Source organism: Opisthorchis viverrini (assembly GCF_000715545.1).
Source record: "Opisthorchis viverrini unplaced genomic scaffold opera_v5_3, whole genome shotgun sequence".
In the NCBI taxonomy this organism is placed as follows: Eukaryota; Metazoa; Platyhelminthes; class Trematoda; order Opisthorchiida; family Opisthorchiidae; genus Opisthorchis; species Opisthorchis viverrini.
In genome coordinates, this window is record NW_008751659.1 from 2,252,043 (window position 1) to 2,277,556 (window position 25,514).

The following is a 25,514-nucleotide window of genomic DNA, read 5'->3' on the forward strand; positions in this document are numbered from 1 at the left end:
ATCAACTACTGTGGCTCGGCCTTGTAACATGCACGCTGAAACACGATCTACCGGGACGAGTGCTGTTTTCCGTGCTTGAGCGCCTGGAGGTGTAGGCGCCTCAGAACGCTTGCGATAGGCCAGCTCCAGGCCCCCTTCCTCACCCATTCTCTTATCCTTTTCACTCACTTTAAATCTAATTAGATAAACTTTGTGATTGTACGGTAGTGAGGCATCACACTGTCTATGACGACAATCATGATTCTAACCTCAGTCCCAAGTGCAATACATTTTTATCCACCTATTTTTAGGTGAGGTGATACTTTTGGGAACGTTTTAGGATCAAATTCAAGCCGGATACTTTGGGAGACACTCTCACTTCCGTGTATCAGTCACCGAAGTACTGACGACTGTCGCCTGATTCTTTTCCGTTCTTTCGGCCCGGCTGATTCCTGCGGGTAGCAACTTCCACACTGTTGATGGGACCGGCGATTTACTTACATTATGTCCATTTCTTTTCCATTTGCCTGTTCCATTTGTTGTGCAGTATAAACGGCGACACGCTTAGTAAAGTTCCAACCAATGAAGCCGACGCAAGTTCACTTGTTACAATTGTATATGCTATTCACAGACGTCCGTCGGAAGATCACCGGAGGTGTCAGATGTTTCTCTGGATCGATTCTTTCGGGGCTTTACTGCGTCCCTTTACGTTATTATTATATCAGAGCTCGGCGACAAAACTTTTTTTATCGCCGCTATTATGTCTATGCAACATCCCAGGTGCCTCGTATATGCTGGCGCGATGTGTGCGCTAGGTACAATGACTGTTCTTTCAGGTAAAATTGCTTTCAACTTATTTTCGGTTTTAGCGATTCTTGGTTACGCCACTACGGTCATTCCTAGATCTTTCACTTTTTACCTTTCTGGAGTGCTGTTCTTGCTTTTCGGCGTGAAAATGATCTATGACGGTAGGTCAACAGTTGGCGTTACTTCTATACTCTCAGCTTACCAGATGTCTCCCACCGATGCCCAAGATGAATACGAAGAAGTCAAATTGCAACTCGCACAGTCCAATTCTACGGATTTGGAAATGGGGAAGGTGGACAGTTCTCAGATGTCATCCACCAGGGAAACTATCCGCTACACCATGAAGCGTATATTTTCCCCCATACTAGCCGAAGCGTTCATCTTGACCTTTCTGGCCGAATGGGGGGATCGATCTCAGCTCACTACGATTGTACTTGCTGCCACTAAGGTTGGTTTGCATCCAGTGCCTCAGAAAATCACAAGCAGGCAAAACTTAGTACTTAGTATTCTAATTACCTCCTGCACTGCAATACTAAAGTTGTTCAGGCATGTCCCTCAGTTCAGCAAAATCTCAGACTCAGTTACCCGTTTCCCTGACGTACTATTGCTGAAATGTGAAGCACAATACAGGTGAAAACTGCTTTTTCAGCAGGGATACTAATGAGATTTTCCAGGATTGTCGAGTGTTCGCGACCTTAAATCAGTCCACAACTCTACCACCTATGTATTCAGGGGTTTCCGCTTCATTTTTCAGTATTCCGAACATAACAGACATGATGTGTATTGTTTATCCTCCGGTCTTATTTTCCAAGATTGATTCTGTGCAAAAGCGCGGCCGTTGCCTGGTACTCACTCCTGTTCTGAGGTTCCGATTTATGCCTACCGGCCGGGTGCGTTTACCGGTGCCATTTGAAAGCTAAGCTTATGTAGGCGTGATTACTCAGCGAACGCCCCCATATATTGCACCACTGGCCGTTAACTGTTACACTGCGCATTTTTACTACAGTCATAGGGATGAATTATACCGAAAACTTTGGCTGCTCTTCCATCCTTTTTTTGATAGTGAGTGATGGACTAGTCAATTGGTCGATTAGTAACTGGGAAGTGTGAATCTTCCGTCATGTCACGGTTGATGCGTCTCCATGTTCCATTGATCGATACTGAAGCTGACCGTTTTAGTCTCACCATAGTGCATTTCTGTCCATGTATCTATGTGGAGCAAGGAATCCCATCGCATATTCAAAACGTACGCTTGAAAGATGGACACTTGAAATACCGAAGCAGAAAGTGGGGAGAACAGGGCATATCGAGGAGACACTAAAGCATTCTCCGAATTCGTCCGCTCAATTCTGGAGCTTGCTGGGACGGTCTCTCACCACAATAGAGGCAAGTAAGTTATATAGTCGTCAACTGGGGATTTCACTTCCATCCATGAAGAGAGCGGATTAGGGGTCGCCAGAACCAGCAACTCCGTGGCGTTTGAGTGAAGAGATGCATTCGTGTATTTCGTAATTCATCTGGGGTTCCAAGTTCCATGTCTGTGACTGCGTTGCGGGTTGAGAATCTGTGTAAGCACTTTCAGGTAGTCAGTTAACTTGTTAAAAGTATTCATCCCAACCAATCAGGTGTTCTTAGAGATGAGTGAGCCGTTTTTACCATCAGTTGCTTCGCTCGTTCTAGCGCTTTTTGGGCTTGGTGCGTACATCATTTGGAAGAGTTTTCTCACATTTTCAGGGTTCCTCACTCAGCCTTTTGGAGGCAGAATGCTTCTCGATCAATACAAACGCCCTTTTTCTGACAGTTTGTCGAGTTGTATTGCACTCTCGACCACGAAGAATATGCGCCGAGGCTTCATGCAGTTTTAGGATGTTCGCGGTCCATTATTTATGTATAGTTGGTTGCGCCGATCTTTCAAAGTTGCGAACAGTACTTCTCAGTGAGATCCAACGTCTGAAGATGTTTTGTCCGAAAAATAGGTTTCGGTAGGCTTGTGCCACATTAAGTTCTCAATGGTTAGGTGAAATGTACGCTTACTACGCATCTCCTAACCGGACACGGGGATATTGCCAGCGGGTAGGCATTCAAACAGATACCCTTCCATCCGGTAGCTTAAGCGATACCAACACCTGCAGAAGCAGCCGCATTGGTTTCTGCGTCACCAGAGGTACGCAATTGGAAGTCAGCGGAGGCCAGTTCACCAACCTTAATTATTCCTTTATTTCTCGTTTCACTGTAGCATACAAGCAAGTGCAGACTGTTATCCAGCTTGTCCAAGCATGATTAGCTTCGTGATGAACCAGGAACCGGCGTTTGATGAATGTCCGAAGTTGTCTACTACCGTGGTCTGAGTTAATCGTAGACGTTGCAGCTAACAAATCTGTCCGTCTTTAAGGATGAGCATCATCACCATCAGCTGTAATAACCGCGTACTTGCCGAACGTGTTGTTCTACGGGCAATAGTTTCGTTCACTGATGCTTTGGGGATGTGGGGTAGATAGCTGCGCATTGGAGGCGTTAGCTGCTATAATTGATGTATGAACACAGTGGTATCGGTGTAATTTTCATTGGGGAGATTGAGAGGGAAGCTATGTAGTGAAGGCAACAGCTTGGATGCACGAGCGCCATTGAGGGCGTGATTGGGTCATGTGTTACAATAGCCTCAACCATTGATGTGTCCCGACTCGCCGTCTTCCTCCAGGTGGACGGCAGTGACCAGCGCAGCTGAGTTGGCCGATAGTGCCTTTCATACTTCACGACCAAACCATTGACCTATGGCTTGTTTCTACCCTTCATGTTGTTTGTGCGAAAAGTGCCCTTCAGTGAAGCTGGTCGACTGGCATATGGAGCATGTGGGCAAGCCAGCACAACCTGTGGAATGTGATCAGTTAATCTATCGTAGATGAGTTATTTCTTGCGAAAACCATCCGAAAAACTTAAGCATTATTGATCTGGTGCTCTCAGCAGACCCGGGCAGTGCTCCGAACATATCGATGGTCTTACACTGAAAATCTTTTGACACAGTAGCTAGGTTTCTGACCCCTGTAGTAATATGGGGCGCACCACAGCATTGTAAACTCGACCCTTGACGGATGAGTTGACAACGTCACGGGCTACACAGGTTCACGAAATCTGCCCTGGCCTCCCCAATGCGGATGGAAGTGTTTTGCCTAAGTACTCGATATCTGTGAGTAGACGCCTCGAGGTCATCAGAGGCTGGTCGTGATTCTTCCATAATGGTATCAGTGGCGAAGTTGAAGAGGAAAGGTGAAAGAATACGGCCTTTCCTGACACCGCCTAGTGTGGTGAACTCGGGTGAGATAGCCAATGTAATCCGCAGGATGATTTCGGCAATCAAGCCTGACCACCACCTCCAGGTGGCAGCTTTAGGTTGGGGGGCCTACGTAAATGTTTCTGGCAACGTGATAAAACGATGAATGGGAGGAATATGTGAAAGAGGAAGAATGGATGCGTCAGCACTCGCTTGTTTGCCCTTACCCTCTCTGTTATGTGTAGCTAGTGAAGCGATTCAGTTGATAACTCCACACATTGGCCGATATGGCATGAAATTATCTGTAAGCGTGCAGCTGGACATGAGGACGATTAGGATCTTTACCCGAATCTTTTGTCTCAAAAGCCAAACTGCAAGGCAGTGGTGGTAATCAACATCATTAAGGAGCAAGTCGTCAGTCACGTTCCAAACCCAAGCTCGGAGAATCAGGTATCATTGTCAGCCGGACTTCTACCTATTGACCGACCTGATATTAGAGAGTCTCTGAATGTCATACATACACTCAACAGTATAGTTCTATGGGTTATGTCTTTGACTTTGAATATCAGCCCTGTGCGGCATGTTAACTTGATATGTTGTGGTTACTTGTAAGTGGTTTTCGGGACGTTGGGCGTTGATTCACATCACTCACGTGAACAATCCAGAAATATTTCTTAGGGATGTTTCTTCTTGGGCGGGGGACGTATTGGTAACAAACATGCCGGTGCCCTCGTGTCGTGGACAATGGGTTCCCGATTTATCCAGTTTTTTTGTGAGGGTGCGGTGGATTATTTCACCTCGCTTGTAGCGAGTATGCCAGCTATTCGTTTTGTTACTTGTTCTTGACCGAGACGTACTAATTTAAAGTGATGAACCACTACGGTTGTCACCTTCAGGTCTTCACGTACGAGTAACTTCTTGTCACTTAGTGAAGCCCGAATATAAACCGAAAACGAAGTAAATCATCATAATGATATGCTCCAGGGTAACAATACACTCAGTGGTAGTTATTAGGAACCCGTAAACATCGGGTATTTCAACTGTAAATAGCAAAAAAAAATCGGTACTGTGCGCACATCCTAGGCTAACTCATGAGTCGAATGTAGTCCACTCAGTAACAGCCGGCCAATGTAACGGGATGATGCATCCATAGTCCTCTTTTCACATGATGGTCTACGTTTGGGACGTTCTCTCTTGAGTAACTCATCGTTTTGGAGAACCGAAAAATCCTAGGGTTTACTCTGTGGCTCAGGCATTGTAAAAAAGCCCTGTGCCTTAACGGTTATGTCATCGACGAAAATGTCTCTTCTCGGCAGGTTTCGCCGCGTTGCAAGTGGAACACCACAGCACGTTACCTTTCGTTTTCAGTCATTCTTGGTTTTCTTCGATGTATGCACCAGCTAGGGCTGTGTTAGCCCTCGTGGGCATTGATATTAGGGCTCAGTCGTTGGAGCGCGAATTTAATGACCGTGAGGTCCATGGTTCGAACCCGCATATGCATCTGGACTTCTGTGTAGGCTTGGGCGACCTGGCAGTATCCCATCCCTCATGCTTCTTTCGGGTGACATGTCAGCTAGGCACTGAAAGGATACTACCACTGAACGATTATTATTTATTACTACGATATTGAAGACACTGTGCTATCCATTGGAGAGAATTAGCTCCGTAGCTGGTTCTGACCAACGAATTTCACGAGCTCACAAATCCAACTACAGGAGCACTTTTTGGGGTTGTTGCTGTTAGGAAGCTGAATGAATGTCCATAAATGCGGATATATAGTTTTATCTACTGGTGTCAAACTTTCAAGGTAGTCATGAGTGCAAAAGAAGAGACGAGGTACAGACGCGATGACTTCTAATAATTGTCTCACGTTCTCAAATTATTAACTGTTCGGCTTTCTGCGCTTGCGTAAGCCATTGTTTCTCCCATTCTTCTTCCCACTCACAGAGTGTCTCCGGGGTTATTGTGGGTGGCATCCTCGGCCATGCCGTGTGTACAGGCCTTGCTGTCCTTGTCGGTCGATTTGTCGCACAACGGATCCCTGTCAAATGGCGTGAGTCGTTGACTACTTAATCTCCATTTTTCCTGTGCATATTTTCCTATGGAGCAGAACGTTTCATGTAATCCTCCTGAAGAAAGATCACCACAAGAAAGGGTCGTTTAATTCTCAGATGATGTGGTCTCTATCCGAAGGGGTCACACACAGGCTGGTGTCTAATGAGGTACATTATTCTGGACCCTCCCTCTCTGCAGAGGGTCTCTTGTAGGAATTACTCCACAAGGAATCATGTTTTAAAGGAGAGTTTAGCTTCAAAAGATAGGTATGCAGCTACCCCGGTCATAGTAGTGCTAATTAGAAATACCAGAATAGAGTCCAAATTGTTTAATGAATAATTGTAGTGATCTGTTATAGGTGTTCGGGAATCCGGTTTAAGTTAAACGTTAGATGTGAATATTCACGGACAGACAAGCAACGTTGTGCGTAACTTAAACGTTGACGATTGCTGTTCGTCTGTGTTCCCAGTTATGCTGGCTTTGAATCCTTTCAGAGTAGAGCTTGTAGAGCATGCTTTTTTCGCGTTGGCGTGTCTGGTTTCACAGAGCAAAGTGATATGCTCGACGGAATTCGAAGGAGAAGTTGACGTTCTATGCCTTCTAGGTCAGAAGGGATTTTTCTTTCATCCAGACTCCCATTGACGTCCGCCAATCTGTCCACATTCCTACTAACAGCAAGTGGCCGAATTGCGAATTACAGGGGACTTCCTATCCTTATTCTTCCAGGTCCTCAGACTCCAGTTCTTTCTTGGTTCTCTGTCGGCACACATCCCATCTGATACTGACTAATCCAGCTAGCTGCCTCGCGATTTGTGAGAATAATTCCAATTTCCGCAATCGAAGTGCATGTACACTGAGAGAGATGAGAAGCGTTATACAACTGCCCCGTTTTTGTTGGGGATTATTAGCAGTGCACGTTTCACACATCTATACATGATTTCAAGACTACAACCATTTGGGTAGTTTGGACCGTGCTATTCGGTCACAAGTTTCATTTTGATTGGCCTCACTATTATTCTAACATTAATTCACATCACGTGACCATAATGACGTCTTCGCTAAGTTTCGCTTAAGTGCTTAACCTCTTTTGATCGAATAGCAAGACGTTTAAGCTAGATATTCGTAACTTTTGCACTGCCACTGAATCTCGACGAGAAAGAAACAACTGTGAAGTAATACTTAGTCTGTCTTGCGCATAGGCAACCAACTTTCAGAATGAAATACCCAGTTGTAATTGAACTTTATTCGTGACTGAAAGAAAATAGAACTTTGGGACTGCAGTGCAATCCTAGCTGAGATGTCATACGCAAATGAAGCCGGATTTTTTCTCTGCCCTGGATGTAATCCACGTCGCTCGTTGAGATCGCAATCCATTGAAAGCTGACATCTGACGGTGTACCAACAAGCTTCTAGCCAGTTCGGGAGATCTTTCTGATGGACCCTTAACTTCTGAGTCCGTGGGCTTAGTCGTAAGACGAGGCCAGCAGTTACGAGAATGGATTAATTTGTAAACTGTTGTGAGAGACAGTCAATGGTTAGTGTTAAAGTGACAGAGTTAGATTTATAGCTGTTTGGTCCCCATAACGGATAGCGATAACAAAAGTTGGTCTGTTCAACCGAATGAATTTTGCTCGTCAGTTTTATTACATTCTCTATTCAACAGACCTTGTTGTGAACTGAAAATGTTCCAGCTCTGTCAGTTGGTTTGTACGTTGTACGTTACACAATAGAATTGTTCCGCTCAACATAACGTGCTTGACCATACTGGAAAATTTAACTAAAACCGACAAATGCTGAAGGAGCGATCGGAAGTTTTCAAGAGAAAATTCACTTAGTTTCGCTGTGCATTTCTGGGCTTTTATCATGACTCAGTAGTCACTGATTGCTTTTTGATCAGGTGGCTGTTGATGTGTTCGCCGAGCTTGGCACTTGGCTTGCAAATGTGGAGACATCATCAGTGCATCGGTAACGTCTCCTTGTGTGGTGACAAAGCCTTTGGTAGCCAGGTGCCAAGTTCGTTGAACAGATCAACAGCCAACTGATCAACAACAAATAAACTCATCCGAGCTACCAATGCTTCAACACATTACCAGTAGTCACAGATATTTTTGTTGTAGTGCGACTTATCGAGAAGTTACTACTTCTCATTGCTTAATTTTCTGATGCATGTGCACACAAAGGACTGGGTTACCGCTCATGGTGCCCCACGGGCTGACAAAGTGTGACATTTGAAAAGTTGCATCTTTTTACTCTGATTGCAAGTGTTGTTGTAGGTGAAATTTGACCGGAGGATGTAACTGCATATGCGTCCAACCACATAACTGAGCGAATTCACTCTCGGAAGCCAGTCGTATTAGAAAGAGCAGTTGTCCGTTTGATATGACTGTGGAAATCCAGTCGCCTACCACCACAGATAGTGTATTGAGCTTCACGATCTTTGGTCAGTATTAATTCTGGGCAATATAGAACATCAAGGCCTCATAGGTCGGACAGACCTTCCGAAAAAAAGGCAATTTTTAACCGTACGGATGAAGTATTTCATCCTATCTTGGGGAACTACAGGTAACTGGCGGATCGATTCTGCATGTCCCACTTATCGTCTGAGTGGATTTGAACTTGTCGAAGGGTCTTCAGCGATCAAATGGGTAGTGTGTTCTGTCGAGAAAATATATTGCGATGTCTCAACAGTAGTGCTAACTGGAATATGGAGTGTCCTTTGTGCGGAAAATTCAGTTGCACAATGTCATAAACGGTGAGCGATTTGTAATTGAAGTTAATCATGAGAGCGCGCAGTTTCTAGTCAATGATGGACAGGTGATAAAAAGTAAACAAAATTCTCTGTGCGCTGCTGATTCACTTCACCTATGTGTGTTGTTCATTTAATGCTCCATAACATCCTGGACCTTTGTAGTCTCGATGTCCACTTTGTTCAAATGTGAAGGATGATAGGTGCGCAAGTACGAACATTAGGGTGATTAATGATGAAGTTCCGCTTCTGTAAACCGAGGCCAAATTATGTTTAGCTACCTATCATCACGAATACGAACATTTTCCGGTTGGGTTTGCCTTGGCATGCAGTTTGATATCTGACTTGTCTAACTGACGAGCCAGTTTACCTGGTGGATGTGACTTGTTTTCCTGTTTGCAAAATGTGGCGTCTGTGGTTGCGTTGATCCATATTGGGAAGCTTTGGTTTCATGTACCGTAAATGAGTCTGCCAGTCTGTCGGATCATCAGAACGTGAAACGTGGTTGCGAAAACCCCTCGTGTGAAGTCTGTCACTCACTACCTCCGGCAAATCTGGATTCATGTGAGAGAGACTAGGAGTTGAAAGGTCTTGAATATGGACCCGAGCACATACAATGCAAGTGAAAGTCAAAGTTCTTGGACGTGACTCGAAATCGCGGCTTCCTGCGCACGACGGGCTCACTGGTGGTGCTGGCAGACCAACTATTGGTCCATTAGGCCATTCAATGTGAACTCAAGTTCACTTGTGCCGCGTAGGGCGGTGTCCATGGCAGCTCAGTAGATTGAGTACTCTCCCGGTAAGTGGAACGTTGAGGGCCCGGGTTTCGTCCCACCAGCCCACCCCCACACACCACTACGTTCCCCAATAACGCACTGATGATGTCACCTCGATTGGCGATGAAACGTTTGCAATCAAATTGCCCAGCTCAGCGAAGAAGCCAAAAACAATCTACGCTACCTGAGCTACCAACATTTTCTTCTATAGAAAACTCTATCTCTTCGTTGGCAGTTTTGTACTTGGTCTTTATTCAACTCAAGATTAGTTTTTGAGCTCACATTTACGTAGAGATGGCCTATACGAGCTTTGACTAACGTTTTCTGATTCGTCGGTAAACCAACAACAGCTGTGCGCCTCTATACGTCTTCACTGCTTACAGACCGTATTCCGCTAATGTGGATACAAGTGAAAAGAGCTCTTGATCATGTGCTATGATATGCCGTTACAACAACGTGTGCGGATAATTAGTGCCACTAGTGACAGGGCAAGATGACAGCTCTCCGTTTTTCGAAATCGGGACAGTTCGGTGTGTCGACCTTGAAACGAACCAAACTTCTTGAATGCCAGGTCGAAGGATAGAAACATGGACTTTGACACTCGCTTCTGATGGACAAGCATAGTGTTCCCTAAAACTCAAACTTGTTTATAAACCGCATTTGCCTTATTGCGGTATCATCCAGACAGTGAAGCTGGAAAGATGACCGGGGAAAAGCGCATGGAACAGTGAAAAACTGAGCGCTCCGAAGTCGTTTTCTATTTTCGTAGGTTTCACTTGTCGGTTGGGCAAATTGTCTTCTGTTGATCTCAAGAACATATCCCGTTATAAACAATGGAGTACCATAAAATACACTCAGCCTCTTCCTCACGATACATCATTTGCTGTTAGACTACTCAGGATGAAATGATTTTTGATGATCACCGAAAGTGTTTCTCATAGGGGAGCAGCACCGTATCAACCGATGTGGCTCATGTGGCAAACTGATGTAGCTGCATTTTAGCAGTTGAGACCGAGGAAGGTGTATTTTGAAAGTTGCGTGCGTTCGGAAATGTCAATATGAACGTGGAGTCGATGTGTATACCTATTATGATAAACCAGTGATCCTGCAAAACATTATGAGAGCTGAAAGCTTAAGAAAGTTAACGGTCATTAACTTAAAGATGTCAGTCCGGCAGCGGAACTTCCAGATGAACAACTTTATTTGGCCTACTGAACCTGCGAATATCGTCATTGAGGGCTAGTGAATTTTCCATGGCGTATCTGTAACGGTATGATCACAAATAAATTTTGCAATCTGCTGGTACGACGAGAAAGTTTACCGTGACTTACGACATAAAAGTCGATTGAACCGTGAAAGAAAACTGTTCTGGTCCCTCTCAGGAATCCTAATCACAATGTACATGTCCGGGCTTGCAAGTTTCCCGTGCACTTTTGAATGTCGATTCACCTTGCACTGAGTTGCATCACCCTCATGTGCAAGCTGTGTCTTAGTGAATGACATGTGTGCTGCACTGTACATCATCAGCACGATCAGCTGCGATTAATGTAGGCTTCATGTTGATAGAAGTATTTGAACCGATACAAGGTGGTGCACACACTATGATCTACTACTGAAAGCTTCTTACAACCTTGTCGCTACTTACCAAATATATGTTCAGTCTGCATTCTTTGGGGAGTATTAGAGTCACACAACTCAATCAATCCATACGGCTTAGGATAACTGGAGCTGTCTCATTCAACTGCTGCGCCAAACTGATGCGGTCCAACACAGTCTGTACAGGTGTCCTGTGAGGCCTGAATGTCGTACTCATCGATGTCCTGAGCAACGTTATGAGTCAACATCAGAAGTGTACTCAACTAAATCTGTCGAACCATCTACTGGCTGGTCGATGTGGATCAAACTGTTAGATGATGTGACTGCAACAAAACGAAACCGACCCATACAATAGTCTGGCCTGAATCTAGTATTCACATATTAAGCATTGATTTTGTCTGTCGCTTCGTGTATCATCAATTAGTGCATCGGATCTACCGATGTTTTGACACATTTCTAACACTGAAGGCGGTTGATATCGGTGATAGACTGTAGACTGGAAGCCAACAAACAGTAGTGTAGATGTCTAAACCCCCGAAAAATAGTATAGAAGTGAACCACCTAATTTGCGGGTAGTATAGTTAGGATGTGTGGATGTTGTAGAATATAGGATCTAGTTGTTCGAGGAATACTGCTGACAACGTTAGACATGAAGTGCCATGCAGAAGTATTCCCGTCTTTAGGTGGACGATCAGCACCTAATTTCTTGCCGCTGCTGTCAAGTGGGAATTTTCGAACCAGCTCAGCAAGTCCTCTAATTCTCTACTAGTATTATCTCAACACAACCTCAGGTCATCGGGTTGCAGTAGTTCCAATGAGAAGGCGAAAGTGAGCTCGCCGGTAAGTACAGATGAGACAACCGGACAAAGCCGTCTACATTATGTGATTTACAAATTTCGACAGATATCTCTACCAATAGTTGCCACCTTGATGTGGTGGTCGGGCTTGATTGCTATAATGACCCTGCTAATTAAAATGGTTGAACCGTGCCAGTAAGGCTGAAGGGAAGCAAACAGACAAAGGTAGCAGGCCTTCGTACTACGGATAACTGTGGTGATGTAAAATCTTACTATCCTCTGCATTAGGGTGTGAGAACAGTAAGGTATTTCCTCCAGGTGACCAGTTTATCCATATTTATGGAAGCAGCGATGTTCCTTTACCTGAAAGCGGCGGGTTAGAAAAAGGTCAGTTCTAAATATCACACACCCCAATCGCCCAGCTGTTGACTGTGATCACCGACCGTATTGAATAACCGTTGAAATACTTTTAAAACCAGACTCTGGTGCTGCTCAGAAGGCGCCTACCGTGCGCATTCGCCTTAGAAGCTGGATAGTTCACCTTAATCCATTCGACCTAGGTTAGGCAAACCTCTCACAATCATGTGGGTCAAACCATTGATTCATTGGCTCTGGACAGGTCTCCAAGGTTACCCTAACTCCTGTTTCCTCCCAGGTCAGACTGCTTGGTCAGAGGCCTTTGACGGCACCCTGGAACAAGACTCGATCTTTCCCCACTACCTTATAGGTCAGACTTTTGAGTCAAAGGTCTAAAGTGAGGTACCTGAAACAAATGTTTTCTTCCGCCTGGGCAACCAGGTAATGTCTTCTAACGCAGCTTAGGGGCAGAGGTTAGTCTCGTTAAATTCTCAGTTTTAACTCTTATTACTATCCATGTCAAGATTACTCTATCTGTTTTAACTCCAGAAATTCAGCATCGATTCCTAGCCCTTCTCCAAGAAAAACAAGATCTAGACGTACACTACTAATAATAAGGGATCTGTTCAACATGGCGCTGTTCATTGTCTCTAATCTTTGTTCATAACTTCTAAAAAAATCGATTTGTGTATCTCCGAATTACGCATACAAGACCGCACTGTGGTATCGCATCTGAACACGGTCCAGGGAAGCTAAGTTTGTCCACAGTTTAGTCAATGGGTTTCAGATTATCCAACAGCAGTGGCTTCCTGGAGTCTCAGTGGTGGGAGAATTACATTGAGTGTGAGAACTGAGGACGCTCTGTCTGAATTAATTCCTGTGTATAGCCGACTGCATTCAGTCAGACTAGCGGGGTCTGCCAGGGTCCGCAACCAGCGACTCTCAAACCCGAAATCTATTCGTTATTTCGGCACACGCTCCAACTAACTGCAGCACTGACCCAGGGGGCTCCCGAGACTCCTTCGGCTGGCCAACCGCACGGATGTCACTATTCTGGTGGACGATTTGATTGACCAGTTGGCAAGAATAGACAAACATGGTTGCCGTATCGGCAGGGGATTTGGCATAGATTTTCCGAGAACCCACAACAGCGGCCTTTCCCTGAGACTGCCCTTCACCATCTGTTTGCCGTAAGCACAAGCTCTAAGTACAAACTTAGGCATCGTGTTACCTGGCGCCCTCCTCACCGCAGCAGAGCACTCAGACTGAATACAAATGGCGGTATTCAAGATTGACACTATTTTTGGAATAATTGTACAATCTCAGATTGAGCCCTGGTTCTTACCCGTGTTGCAGTTCGTTTCTCAGCTGTTAAAAAGACCATTCATATCTACGATATTTACTGCCAGTATGATACAATTATTGAAAAATTCGCATCAGCAGCTGTCTGGACAATTTTTGGATGTGAAACAGTTTGATTGCTCATGTGAAGACCAGTCCTAAATCTGAAACGCTGTGATTTCAGCGTTGGACCGTGTGCATCCGAAAACGATACCTCAGTTGCCTGTATGGTGAGTATCCACTTCCTCCTAGGATAGGCTGCTATACGCGTATATGCGTTATTCTCAGCGACGTTGTAAAGAAAGTCAAACAACACTGGTTTACAGAATGCACCACGTGACACTATCCAGTGTAACATGTTTGTGTGATATTCACTGCCTTTGATGGACGTGTCGAATGCTGACAGGGACAAGATACAAGCAAATGACTTTCCAAGTTGAAGTATGATTCTAGTGCATCCGGAATTTGTTCATATATATCCGAAGTCTATATTTAGTGCTGTCCGTGAAGAGAGACTTAACGTGTGACCTTGGATCTCAGTCTACGGTGAAACAGGCACTAGAGTAGCAGCTATCTTGCATGCCAGTGCCTCTGTAGCGAGTCTTTTTGTCATGATCGGTTGGTCATCGGCCCTTCATGTTCCCGGTTCATTTGTAACTATGGTAATTCGTCATCCGATTGCTTCGCTGCCCTGCGATATGCATCATTTTTCTGGTCCCCAAGTTGATAAGCCTTACTGATTCTTTATTCTACATATGTGCGAGTTCCCAGCATTTGTGACACTGTTTTTCTTATGTAATGAGGAACAAGAAGGCCTATTCATTGCGTAGGTTGCTCGCGATCATATTCGGCTGTTCAGGTATAGGATGTGGCCAACGCTTGCAGTTACACCCATCTAAAAGAACTAGGAACTGATGGTCATATAAAGTGTACCAAGATTTTGTCATGTTGAGGACAACCATGGGCGGTTGCTATAGTTTCAGTTTTTGATAAGGAGAAACATTGATCCTTCTAGATGCTCAGGATTCCGATGTGATTTGGACACATTAGCGTCGTTTTGATGCAGACCACATTGTTGAAATTGAAAAAGACTTCCTGCGAATTCTGCTAAATCCGCTAGTTTTTTAATATTGCGTTCCGCAAATATAAATGGAATCTTCTGTGTATCTATTAGTGCACAGGTGGTGATGACCATAATACAAATCAGAAGGTGTATGGACTAATAAAAGTCTTTACTGTGGTTGACAGTAGTTTACAGAAGCGATTCGCAGCATGTGTAAAATAAAGGCAATATAAAATGTGGGGCAAGTCAAAAGGGAACTTATCATATGTGAGAGTCCATTGGTGAAAGTCCGGACGGCGAGAAGTGCTTTCTCTGCACTTTGGCTGCTACACGTACTCCATAATCGTCCGTGGACTTGGAGTGTTCGGCTGACTCTTTGCTCCCCGCGCGCACGCGAGTCTGTGTGTGCTGACTGTGTTCGATTTCCCTATATGTAGGTCCGTTCGCGTATACGTGGGCGCGTCAGCACATGAGTGGTTGCTACGCTCACTAGACGGTGCAGACAATCGACGTCTGATGAGTTGCCTTGGTGTGACGTGTTTGCGAGTATGAAAAAAGACAAGTCTCGTAATCCAGTGAGCGACTGTGAGCTGAACAATCAAGTGTGTGGGTGACTGGCTGGCTACATATCCAACTCGAACAGAACACATTTTATCGTGACAAGTATGTTGAACGTCAGTTTTAATCGATATGACTTCGTGTAGATGAGCAGCTTAGTCGTACGCAAAGTAGAGCCACATTATCTGTACCGAGTTTTTCGAATAAATAAGTGTTCAGATTGAATTCACTCCAGAATTTCGGTTGTAGACTCACATAGTCATGCAGACAAATTATAAGATTCCTTCTGGCACTTGCGTACAGAGGGGTATTTTCCACCAACTCCTAGGTCGTTGATAGTGTGAGAAGCTTTGGGAATTTTCAAATTGTTCTGTAAGTGGAGCCAACGTATGCTATGTAGCCGAGGGACGCTGTACAGCTTTCATCCTTATTGGAGATCATCAGCAATGCGCATCTCACGAAACTCCGGGGGCTTAAATCTCTCTGCTAACACGCAATCGTTCAGCTACCAGCGGCTGATCGACACTTAGATAGGACATAGCGCCACTCATCCTTCAAAACCACGCGGTTGTGTTGACTGGCCCCTTCAACCTAATCTTCAGGGCCTGTTTTATATCCTGTACGTAACGTCTATACTGGTATCGCTGTGTTTTCGATCATCACGTCATTTATTTTCATTTTTTGATGATTCTATGCTCACTGCAGTGTGCACTCCCTGTCCTGTGTTACCTGTATTTCGGTCATCCAATCTGCTTTCATATACACAAAATTTGCTCCTTTCCACCGGCAAGTACTCCCTCACTTACACCGATACGGAGCACATCATCCTCATTCTGAAACATCACCCTTATGTTAGTTATGTTTGATGTCCTTCGAATAGTCTCGAATGTTTTCGAGAAATACACTCATTTGCAAATCAATTTGGTTTTCACGAGGGACTCAACTGAATCTCCCGTTTGTGATATTCTACAACTGAATGTGCTGCACACAGGTCGCCTCATGATTCAGTTGGCACGATATTCGAGATATTGCAGTATATTTTCATAAAGTTGAGTCTCACGAAAACCAAATTGATTTGCAAATGAATGTATTTCTCAAGTAAAACATAAGGTTGACGTAAACTCGGGGGCTGCGTCTACCTGATGAGCCCCGAGAAGAGTGAAACCGGTCGTGGGCTGTCGAAGAGTTTTCAGCAACCTTGTGAGTAGTTCCCTTTCTGAAAATCTCGGATGTTCTCTATCTCTATAAAATGACCACCGTCTCGATTCCCCCTATTCTGTCTTGAAACCAAAGTGGAGTCTGTACCATTTTCAATGGGTACTTGATCGGATTTGTTGAGCCCCCACTTTCCCAATGTACTTTTGGCCTCTGTTTTGACTGTGGTTCTTTTGACTTGTTTGCATAACGCTACCACTCGATTAGGAATTCTGTAGGCGTACTAGTACATAGTGTGTTAGGATAGAACGGAAAATAGTATAAGAGTGGTTTCCCACCACTCTTGTGTATCATACAGTCTGGAAATCGCAGTGTGCTGAAAGTGGACTCTACCGCCCTATTAAATGTTTTGTTAGGATTCAACTTCTCGGGATTATTAGCCGTGTCGTACATAGGAAACACGGCAGAGTAATTTGACGTCAGGCCTATTCCATGACAATCTCAATTGGATGGATGAATGGTCAGTAGCACATAAAAGAGAACATCATAAACGAAAAATTCAGCTGGGATTCTAGTGGATCTCCCGCGAAAACCAAATTGGTATGCAGATGAGTTCATTTCTCTGGTCAGTAGTTCCGTTTCTCAACTGTTGGCACATATGAACCCGGTTTTCCCGCTGGTCTCAGGCATTTGCTTGTAGTTCGTCTCCGTTAATTTTTTAACTGATTGACTTTGGACTGTTTTTGCCCTCAACGACACTGCTTGGTGTTCATTATCTTTGCAATTATTTCCCTCCACACTTTAGTCACCTACATTGGGGGTGCGACCTTCTTGTTGTTCGGCATCTTCACTTTCCTTGGAGATCCGGACTCCAATTCCTGATGCGAGTTGGACTGCGGTGCATGCCTTCCAGTTCTTCTAAGTTGACCAGGCAGTCACCCGATCTGTGTGATAATTCCTCCTGATTAACTTATTGTTTCTGAGTCGTACATATCATTCCATTGTTATGACTCGTTTGTGTACTACACTTTGTCATGCTCTTCCAATGCTACCATCTCCACCATCTAAAACCACGTCTACTGATGTTCGAATTCGTTTTTTTTTGAGATAACCAGTATTTCAGTTTTTAATCTTTCGTGTTCTGACCAAATGGAAGTGGGCCTCAAGTGACCGCACCCTACTGGTCTTTGTCCTGTTCTGGGGGATTTATTATTCTGTATAAACTCGAGAAGAGATTACCTGATAGCCCGGAAATTTCGTCTAACCTTTCTGAATCCATTACTCTTATGAATGTGCCGTTCTGTGGTATGGCCTTTTCTAGTGTTTGCAAACTTCAGTTCCTTTGAACGGCTGTCCATGGAAATTTCAAAATTCCGGGCTGCTCATCCATTCTGCGCTTTCGACACATTTTATGTGCAGAGTACACGCAGTTCATTAGGAAGCGTTAGGTTACTTCCTGCGTTTTTGTTGTTCTCTAACTGTGCGAGGTAATGTCAAAGGTACAAGCAGAAGTTTGGGATTTACAGGGTCCTACTTAACATGACTGTGTTCACAACGTCTCAGATCTCTAAGTCACTCAGTAGGAGCAGCAATAGAGATTGGATCCGTAAGCATGAATGTACGAGTGACCAATACCGCCCACCCAAAGCTTTTAGTTCCTCGCTAGTTTCTCATGGTCAGTATTCGTTAGTTCACAATCCATTGTCGGTATCCGTACTATGTATGGAACTACTGCGAACTACTGACCGGTGGGTCCACCCTTCGCTTTTCATTTTATCCTTTGTATGTTTGACAAATCCGGCAACATAGCATGCTCCGTACGTCCTTTTGGATTGTAGGGTAGTCATATTCCAAAGAAGTTAAGCTATTCAGATTTTTAATTTTGAGGTCTGCGGTTTGAAGTAAATTTCGTCTTCCTACTACTGTGATTGGTTGATTAATTGTGTCGGGTTGGTAACATTTGTTAAGCGAATGTTCTTGCTAGTGTTTTCCAGATGAGCACGTAGCCTTACCAAAGAAACGTGAGGTGTTGGTGCTAGCTCAGTGAATTGCTTTAAACTGCTATCGCCTTGTAGGAGTCATTGGTCTCATTGATTAGCAATACCACATGATTGGAACTCAGCAACTAATTGTATGAGCGGGATCCTTTGCGCAGGGGCCTGAGGTCAGATGTGTTTCTTACATAACATCCTAGCTAATGAAGGCCAATTATTGTTTTTGAGAAAGCCAACCAGGACCGCTGCACTTTTGTAGTAACAACCAGCCTGAATTCAGTAATTAAGTTATCTACAGGAATACGATGACGTATTGAAACGGAGGAGTCCAACCAAACGCACTTCATCAAAGTCTCCCCTTCGTGTGTTTGTTTGTTGACCCGGAAAAGGCTAGTACGTAGATGAAGCTATGCCAACCGAATGACGATAGATCTCGTTTTGCCGTGTGTTGTTATGCTGTCTGCAGACCCATTGATCCAAATGTGTGCAGCAATCAGAGCAGCCACCATACTGGATGAAATCTGTCTGTCAACCAAGTGGTGCAATCTAATGCATGATGTGTACAATATCTGTGGACGAACATTGCAATCGAATCATGTAACTCAGCGAAAGGTCCGGGATGATTTAGTTGTGCACATTTTGCCTCGGCTGCCCTTCGAATGGGTCGGCTTCCTGGTCGCCGTGAGTACCAAGGTCCTCGTACGCGCTCCGCAGAAGAAAAGGCGGATACAAAGTCAGCCTTCGAGATCTGATGACGGAAATAGCGTTCACCTCCACGGTTCAGTTAATCCCGTTACCATTAATAAAGGTTTGAATGCCAATTATGTGTTGTTGCTTTGGAAAGCCTGTGGCTGTTCAGTTACATGCATAGTTTACCCGACCCACCATCTCCCTGTCCCAGTTGGATCTCACCACGGAGCAGGAAAAGACAATACCGTTTTAAATGAGAACAGCTTTTCCAACTGGTGGAGCGTGCATTTGAATGTTCAGTACAAAACGCTAGTTACAATTCATGTTAATCTACTCAAGAAGAGTTTGGTGGTTTGCTATGTGGCGTGCTTCCGAACATCGGCTCGCTAGCTATAGGGTTAAAGTAAAAGTTCTGTCGATAACAATTCTTATTTCTACTGCAACCCTCGGGCGAACAACTTTGACACTTACACCAAATCGTCCATTCCAACGGCAACCGAAGGTCGATCAGATCTTCCGAAGAGTAGGTCAAGCAGGAGAAGAAAGCGGAAATCCAAAGCTTGTTAAAGCATATTACAAATGGCGAAGGTCAACCGGATTCGTTTTCTTTGAGTCGGGGACCTCATAAGTTTTCGCAGTGATAAGAAACTTCAGCAACCCGTAACTGTCTGTTTGGTGATGGCGTAAAGGCCTGATTCTTGTTCAGGCCTTCATCTTTCGGTGTGTCTGAACAAGTGGGCATCACTGCATCAAACGTGTAACTACTGACTCCGGTCAGTTCAAGACAGTCAGGCACCGGTAGTTTGGCTGGATGTGAAGCCTCCATCATCCTGTTATACGGAGATGTTTCAGTTATTGAAAAGAACGGCAGCTTCATTTCCAGTGGCCAAAAGGCATTAGATTATTCGCTCGTTAACGTGCCATGCGATTAGAACACCTGATTTTCCTGTGGCTGCTGGTATCGGTAAAGCGGTGATGGCCATTATGTATTGTGTATGGCACCTAGAATTACTTGACCGCACTGATATCTCCCTCTGACTCTCAAATTGGATTCTGTTAAAAGTGAGGTTTCTGTTAAAGGTTCGTGCACTTCAAGAAAGTAACTGATTTCTAGTGCATCAAATGTTTGTTGGAACCTCCTCTGTGCACACAGAATACCATGTGCCACGCAGACATCATCGATATCTGGGATCCTTCAGTATTCTGTTCATGATATGTCATCGGTGCATCGTTCACTCTGACTGAGATGCCTCATGATGCAATTCGATTAGTTTGCTTGAAATCGGATTGACGATGAATATGCGAGACACATGGTTTTCCACTAGTGATTGAGTTACCGGGAGAGCCTGCTCAACAAAGTTTACTTCAGGGGCAAACACGTTCACTGTAATTAATTTTTGTTCGCTTCGGGTACAGATATATCGCTCGAATAATATTGGCTGATAATGTATTCAACTGGCTTCGTTGTTGGTTTCTAAGGCAACCAGGCACATCGTCTATCTCGTCACTGCCTTCAACCTTTTGGGCCTGGTGACGATGCGGCTTATCGCATTTTGTTCTATGCTTTACTGGTGTATTTCTTAATTAATTGCCATATCAGTTCCGTGCTGAGTGTCACTGAGAGAGGTTCGAGTCCAAATACAGGGCATCATTTCATGAGCTACGCTTAGCGCAGTGAATGATCCATCACTTCAGGTGGAATACTTTGCCATAAGGCATCGGTACTTTCCCCTATGTCGTGCGATGTTCTCGTTTAGGGTTCTGCTCTTCGGACACCTTTTGCCACTAGCAAGGCTCCTTGCTGGTCAGCTAACGGAAGACAACGATCAGTGTTGTTCCATATCCACATAAATCCCAGATAATACTGTCAGTATGGGCTTCCTGGTCGGTTTCAACGGAATCGTAAAAAGTTCATACAGAGCACCGTGGTTTATCCTCAATCTAGTCCTATGCATCGCTGTTCGTTGGTTCTTATTCTAGATATTCTGAGGTGTTATTCACAAGACATGCAACCGCCTTCACTGTGTGCTCCAGTGAAGGCTTTCAGCCTCGAAGATGTGCCTTCATTTTAACGGACGAAGGACAGCAACCCGCACAATAGAAAACCACGGTTGTGGAAACAATCCATGGAAGCACGAGTTGTGATCTAAGGACTGTCTTGAGGGACGCCCCAGTGCATAAGGAAATCGGCACTGACTACCCCCTTACCAAAACGGAAGAGCCTGGACCGTAATAAATTGCGTCTCCTCCAAAGCCATGTAATCACATAAGTTTGTGTCTGTGCAAGTCAGTCACTCCGTCGACACGCGCGATTAATGCACGAAGCATTATTTCTGGAGGGAGTGCATCAGCTGCTACTAGTTCCAAAAGACCGTTGGATGCATTTTTGCAGTCGGATTGTGGTACTAGCTGTGCTCAAAAACAGACGACTTTTCTCTCGAGTTTTATCTATGTAGCCTGGTCCAGGTCCTGGTTAATTTGGATGTAACCGAGCTGCTGCAAGTTCATTCTTGTCTTCCGGCTACCGCTGACTGATAGCTTACTTTCATGGTATAGTATTACCTGTTGGTAGTATGGGTATATTTCGACGTTTTAATCGCGCTTTCGTTCTTTTCAGTCTATGTTAAAAAAAACTGAGAAGCGCTGTATAGCTGCTTCATTCCTAATGGAACTCATTACCAGTGCGCATCTCACGAATCTTCAGGACGACTCGAAGTCGCGACCTCGCTAGTGCGTGCCGACGATATCTCCCCGAATGGTGACGAGCTCGGCGAGCAGACCAGCTGCCGCCTGATCAACAGCCAGTAACCGTAGAATCGGCTTTTCCTGGTGACATGTATGGAATGGCTCCTTTTTGACTATCTGACATCGTGGCTTCGTTTAGCACGCGAACTTGGCAGTTTATTGCACATGTTGATATTTCGACATGTCTGGGGACGTTTTTAGGAATTCCAATCTATGTGGTTCGCACATTCAACGTTTAGCCCCGTAACCAGTGCACCTCCGCCTTCATCAGCCTCGGTCCCAGGGTTTTTATGCTTCGCTCGAATAAAACGCCGTGAATACTGGCCATATGCGCACCAATAGGCTCCGAAAAACCGTCGGACACACTTAGAACTATGCTGTTGTGCTGATAGCAATGCCCTAGCAGAACGTCCACTGACAAGTTAAGCAAATGCAGCTTGAAATTATTCTGTCTAGGTTACCTCCATTCACCGACTTCTGTCTTATTGGCTAGTGGGCGGCTACCTTGTTCTAATCGGCCGAAAAAAGCGTAAGTAGCAAGTATCAGTTTCTGTGCTTTCATTTGCTTTACTCATTCTCACGCTCTGATACCAACAACTATGGGAAGCACAGGAGGCTGTATTTAACGCTGAACGGATTCATAGCGGTTTCTTGAAGTTCGAGCTTTCTCTGGAGACTGGGAGTATGGTTAGCTTAATCTGGCTACTGTGAATGAGACTGATAGTGCTCCAAGCAAATGACGTCCCCGACAAAGGGACAGCTGCTCACCATGGCATCCCTTTCCTGAAACCTAAAAGAAACTCAAACTTCATTGCTTTTCAAAGGAGACCCTATAAGGTAAGACCACAGTGGGGGGTTACGCACTAGAAACAGCTGAACGCTGGATGAACTGACACATCTGGTGCCTACTGTACATCCAGTATTTCGTCCGCAAATTTATTTCTCACAAATTGTCACAGAGGCTTTTCACTTCAAAGTAATGTTCAAACTCTTTTGATCTTACCATAACTACGTTCAAATATATCTGGATGGTAGATAGGCTCGTGGTCAACCGGGTGAGCATCATGATCCGAATCCACATCAGAATTAAGTGCTTTCACTCTGGCGTTTCTGGCATGGGCCGCAGGGTTGCTTGCTTGTTCAGACCAATAACCAATATTTACTTTGCGTAAAATAACACATTTCATTGAGTGTTATCTCGTTTTGGTTTACAGCAATTAGTCACACTGTTGTATTTTGTCGTTTCGTTTGGTTGAACCGACTTTCGTTTTATCCGCGGGTATACAGATGACACTCCGAGTTGCAATGAAGTCGATTTTGCATCGCACGCCTAGTTTTTTTTTAAAGTCGATTTTCATCGCACGCCTAGTTTTTTTTTAATCCGCAACGCATTATATTGCTACAACTATTTTTTTTATATCCAGTATGTGCGAATTTATCGCTGTGTCTCACGCATGCATGTACCATTGGCCCGCCTCAAAACTCTGGATATTCCGGTGTGCTAAACTTACAACGGTGCTATAGGTGTCCTGTATACACTGCTGTGTAGTCAGTAATGAAAGGACGGACGTGTTCACCTTCTCAGACGACTGTCTGCACGCAATGTGAGACCCAAGTGTTCAGCTGCACCCTCTCGAGCAGGGGATTTGTAAGTCACCGGCCGGACGTGCTGCTCCCTCTGGTCTTTCGCCCTCGGGTTTAACAGGGATGCATTGTGTTCTGGTGAACACACATCCGGCTCCGTGTAAATCGAAAATTCCATATAGCATTACTCATTGTGCACGGTTGTATATCGGCCTACTTCGACATGGCGAGAGAACCGGAAACGGATACAGTTCCCAATGTGTCTAAATTCTGTCCATCAGGTATATCTGTGTATGAAACGACTCCCTTAATGGGACTGCTCCTCATAAATGTGTTGCCTTCGGGTGGATCTAGAAAATTTATCCAGGTTGAAGAGGGGATATTTCTTAACCACCGTAGTGACCACTGTTTGCGGATTTTTGAGGCACCGGTCTCTTGACTGCCGAAAGATGTAGTGTTTTTGTTGTTTGCTTTACGTATGTTACGCCCACCAACTGTCTACGTGGTGTAAGCAACCGTAAGGCATCTCTCACTGTGAAATGGCATCACTTCTGGAGCTATGATTCCAAGGCTAGTTAGGGATGGTTTGCAGCTAACCGACCCCCAAAACGGAATGTTGAGGAATCATATCCCTTTTGCACATACATGATAAGTTGCAGCTGAAATCGGGCTCCAGTGGAAGCTAGCCTATCCAGTCAGCATCAAATTGCTCACGATTTGCTAGAGCACTACATTGATTGGCACTACCAGCTCTCCGGAGCAAGTCAAGCGGATAGGGCCTTGAGGTGGGTGATACGTCCCACTGGGACACTGATGAATGCTGTCATGAGTTTACAAGTGATTGACAGCGGAGCCCGAACAACGCATTTCGTGAAGACCGGGAGCACTTGTAGTGGTCTGGCTACCCAATAAGTTAGTTTACCAGGAGTGTGTGGCAAAGAAATAAAAATGATTACGCTAGGTTGGGTGTACAAAAATAAAGAGATCAGATGGAACAGACTCACTAACAATTGTTCCCTTTAAAATAGTTCGTCGTTGGCCCAGGTCAGCGAATAAACAATAATCCAATTATGTTGGTCCAGAGGTCTTCTTCTGAACGGTTCCCACATATAATAGATTCCGAAGATGTCATGCACTAATATACACGGCAGAGAACCGTTTAGGTGAGCTTGTATACCGAGTTACTTTACTGCGTTGACAGGCAATGCACTGTTTGGCCCAGGATGTCAGGTCCTTATTCATGAAGGGCCATACAAATCGTGCACTAATCAACTTGCAGGTTGCTCTGATTCCTGGTTGAGAAAATCCATGAAAATGGTCGAAACAACGCGTCGAAGGGCTTCGGGGACGATTGGGCGAATCCATGAAAACGAAACAACGCGTCGAAGGGCTTCGGGGACGATTGGGCGAGCTGATCCGGTAGACATATCACAAAATGGTTCCGGATTGGTTGGGTAACGGAATTGAAGAGACTTGAAATGAAGGGAACGATAGAATGGGCAAAAAATTAGGATCACTGTTTTGAAGGTTCGCCGTGAAATAGAGATGTGTATCTCGCGTGGTGAATATCGATCAGGTTTGGCGTTGAAGGCATAGGTGAGTGGCTTATGGTCGGTTTAAATGGAATGGTATCTACCCTCTAACCAGTGCCGGAAATGGCGGAAATGCCGGTAATAGCAAGGTAAATTGCGAGTAATTCACAACCAAAAGTACTGTAACGCGTTTGGACAGCCTGCATCTTCTGCGAGAAAAACGTTAGTGGTTGAGATGTGTTGTTAACAACTTGCTGAAGCACGGAACAACTTGAGAAGCACGGCAGCGTTCGAAGCATCAGTTGTCGAAATCAGTTTTGTGCTTTCGTGAGTATCGAGAAAAGGTAACTTTGTGGCCTGAGCAATGGCGTGCTTGGCTCTTTCGAAAGCGGCAATGGCGGCGGGGGGGGGGGCAAAGTAAAAGATTTTTCCTTGGGGCCGAAAAAATCGGTCAGGGGCTGCAAAATATCT

General features: G+C 44.8%; 2 protein-coding genes across 2 annotated transcripts; one reads left to right on the forward strand and one right to left on the reverse strand.

The window, feature by feature from the left end:
* Positions 1–263: 263 nt before the first annotated feature.
* Positions 264–17,602, forward strand: T265_00323 (hypothetical protein; the record flags this gene model as incomplete). Its single annotated transcript, XM_009164068.1, has 3 exons — positions 264–1,234; positions 6,002–6,107; positions 17,304–17,602. The coding sequence occupies 3 exons, from the start codon at positions 740–742 to the stop codon at positions 17,378–17,380; spliced, it is 678 nt and encodes a 225-aa protein (XP_009162332.1).
* A 5,898-nt stretch (positions 17,603–23,500) lies between these two features.
* T265_00324 (hypothetical protein) lies at positions 23,501–23,689 on the reverse strand (the record flags this gene model as incomplete). The annotated part of the gene is made up of 1 exon (XM_009164069.1): positions 23,501–23,689. One exon carries the CDS (start codon positions 23,687–23,689, stop codon positions 23,501–23,503), a length of 189 nt encoding a protein of 62 aa, XP_009162333.1.
* Positions 23,690–25,514: the final 1,825 nt, after the last annotated feature.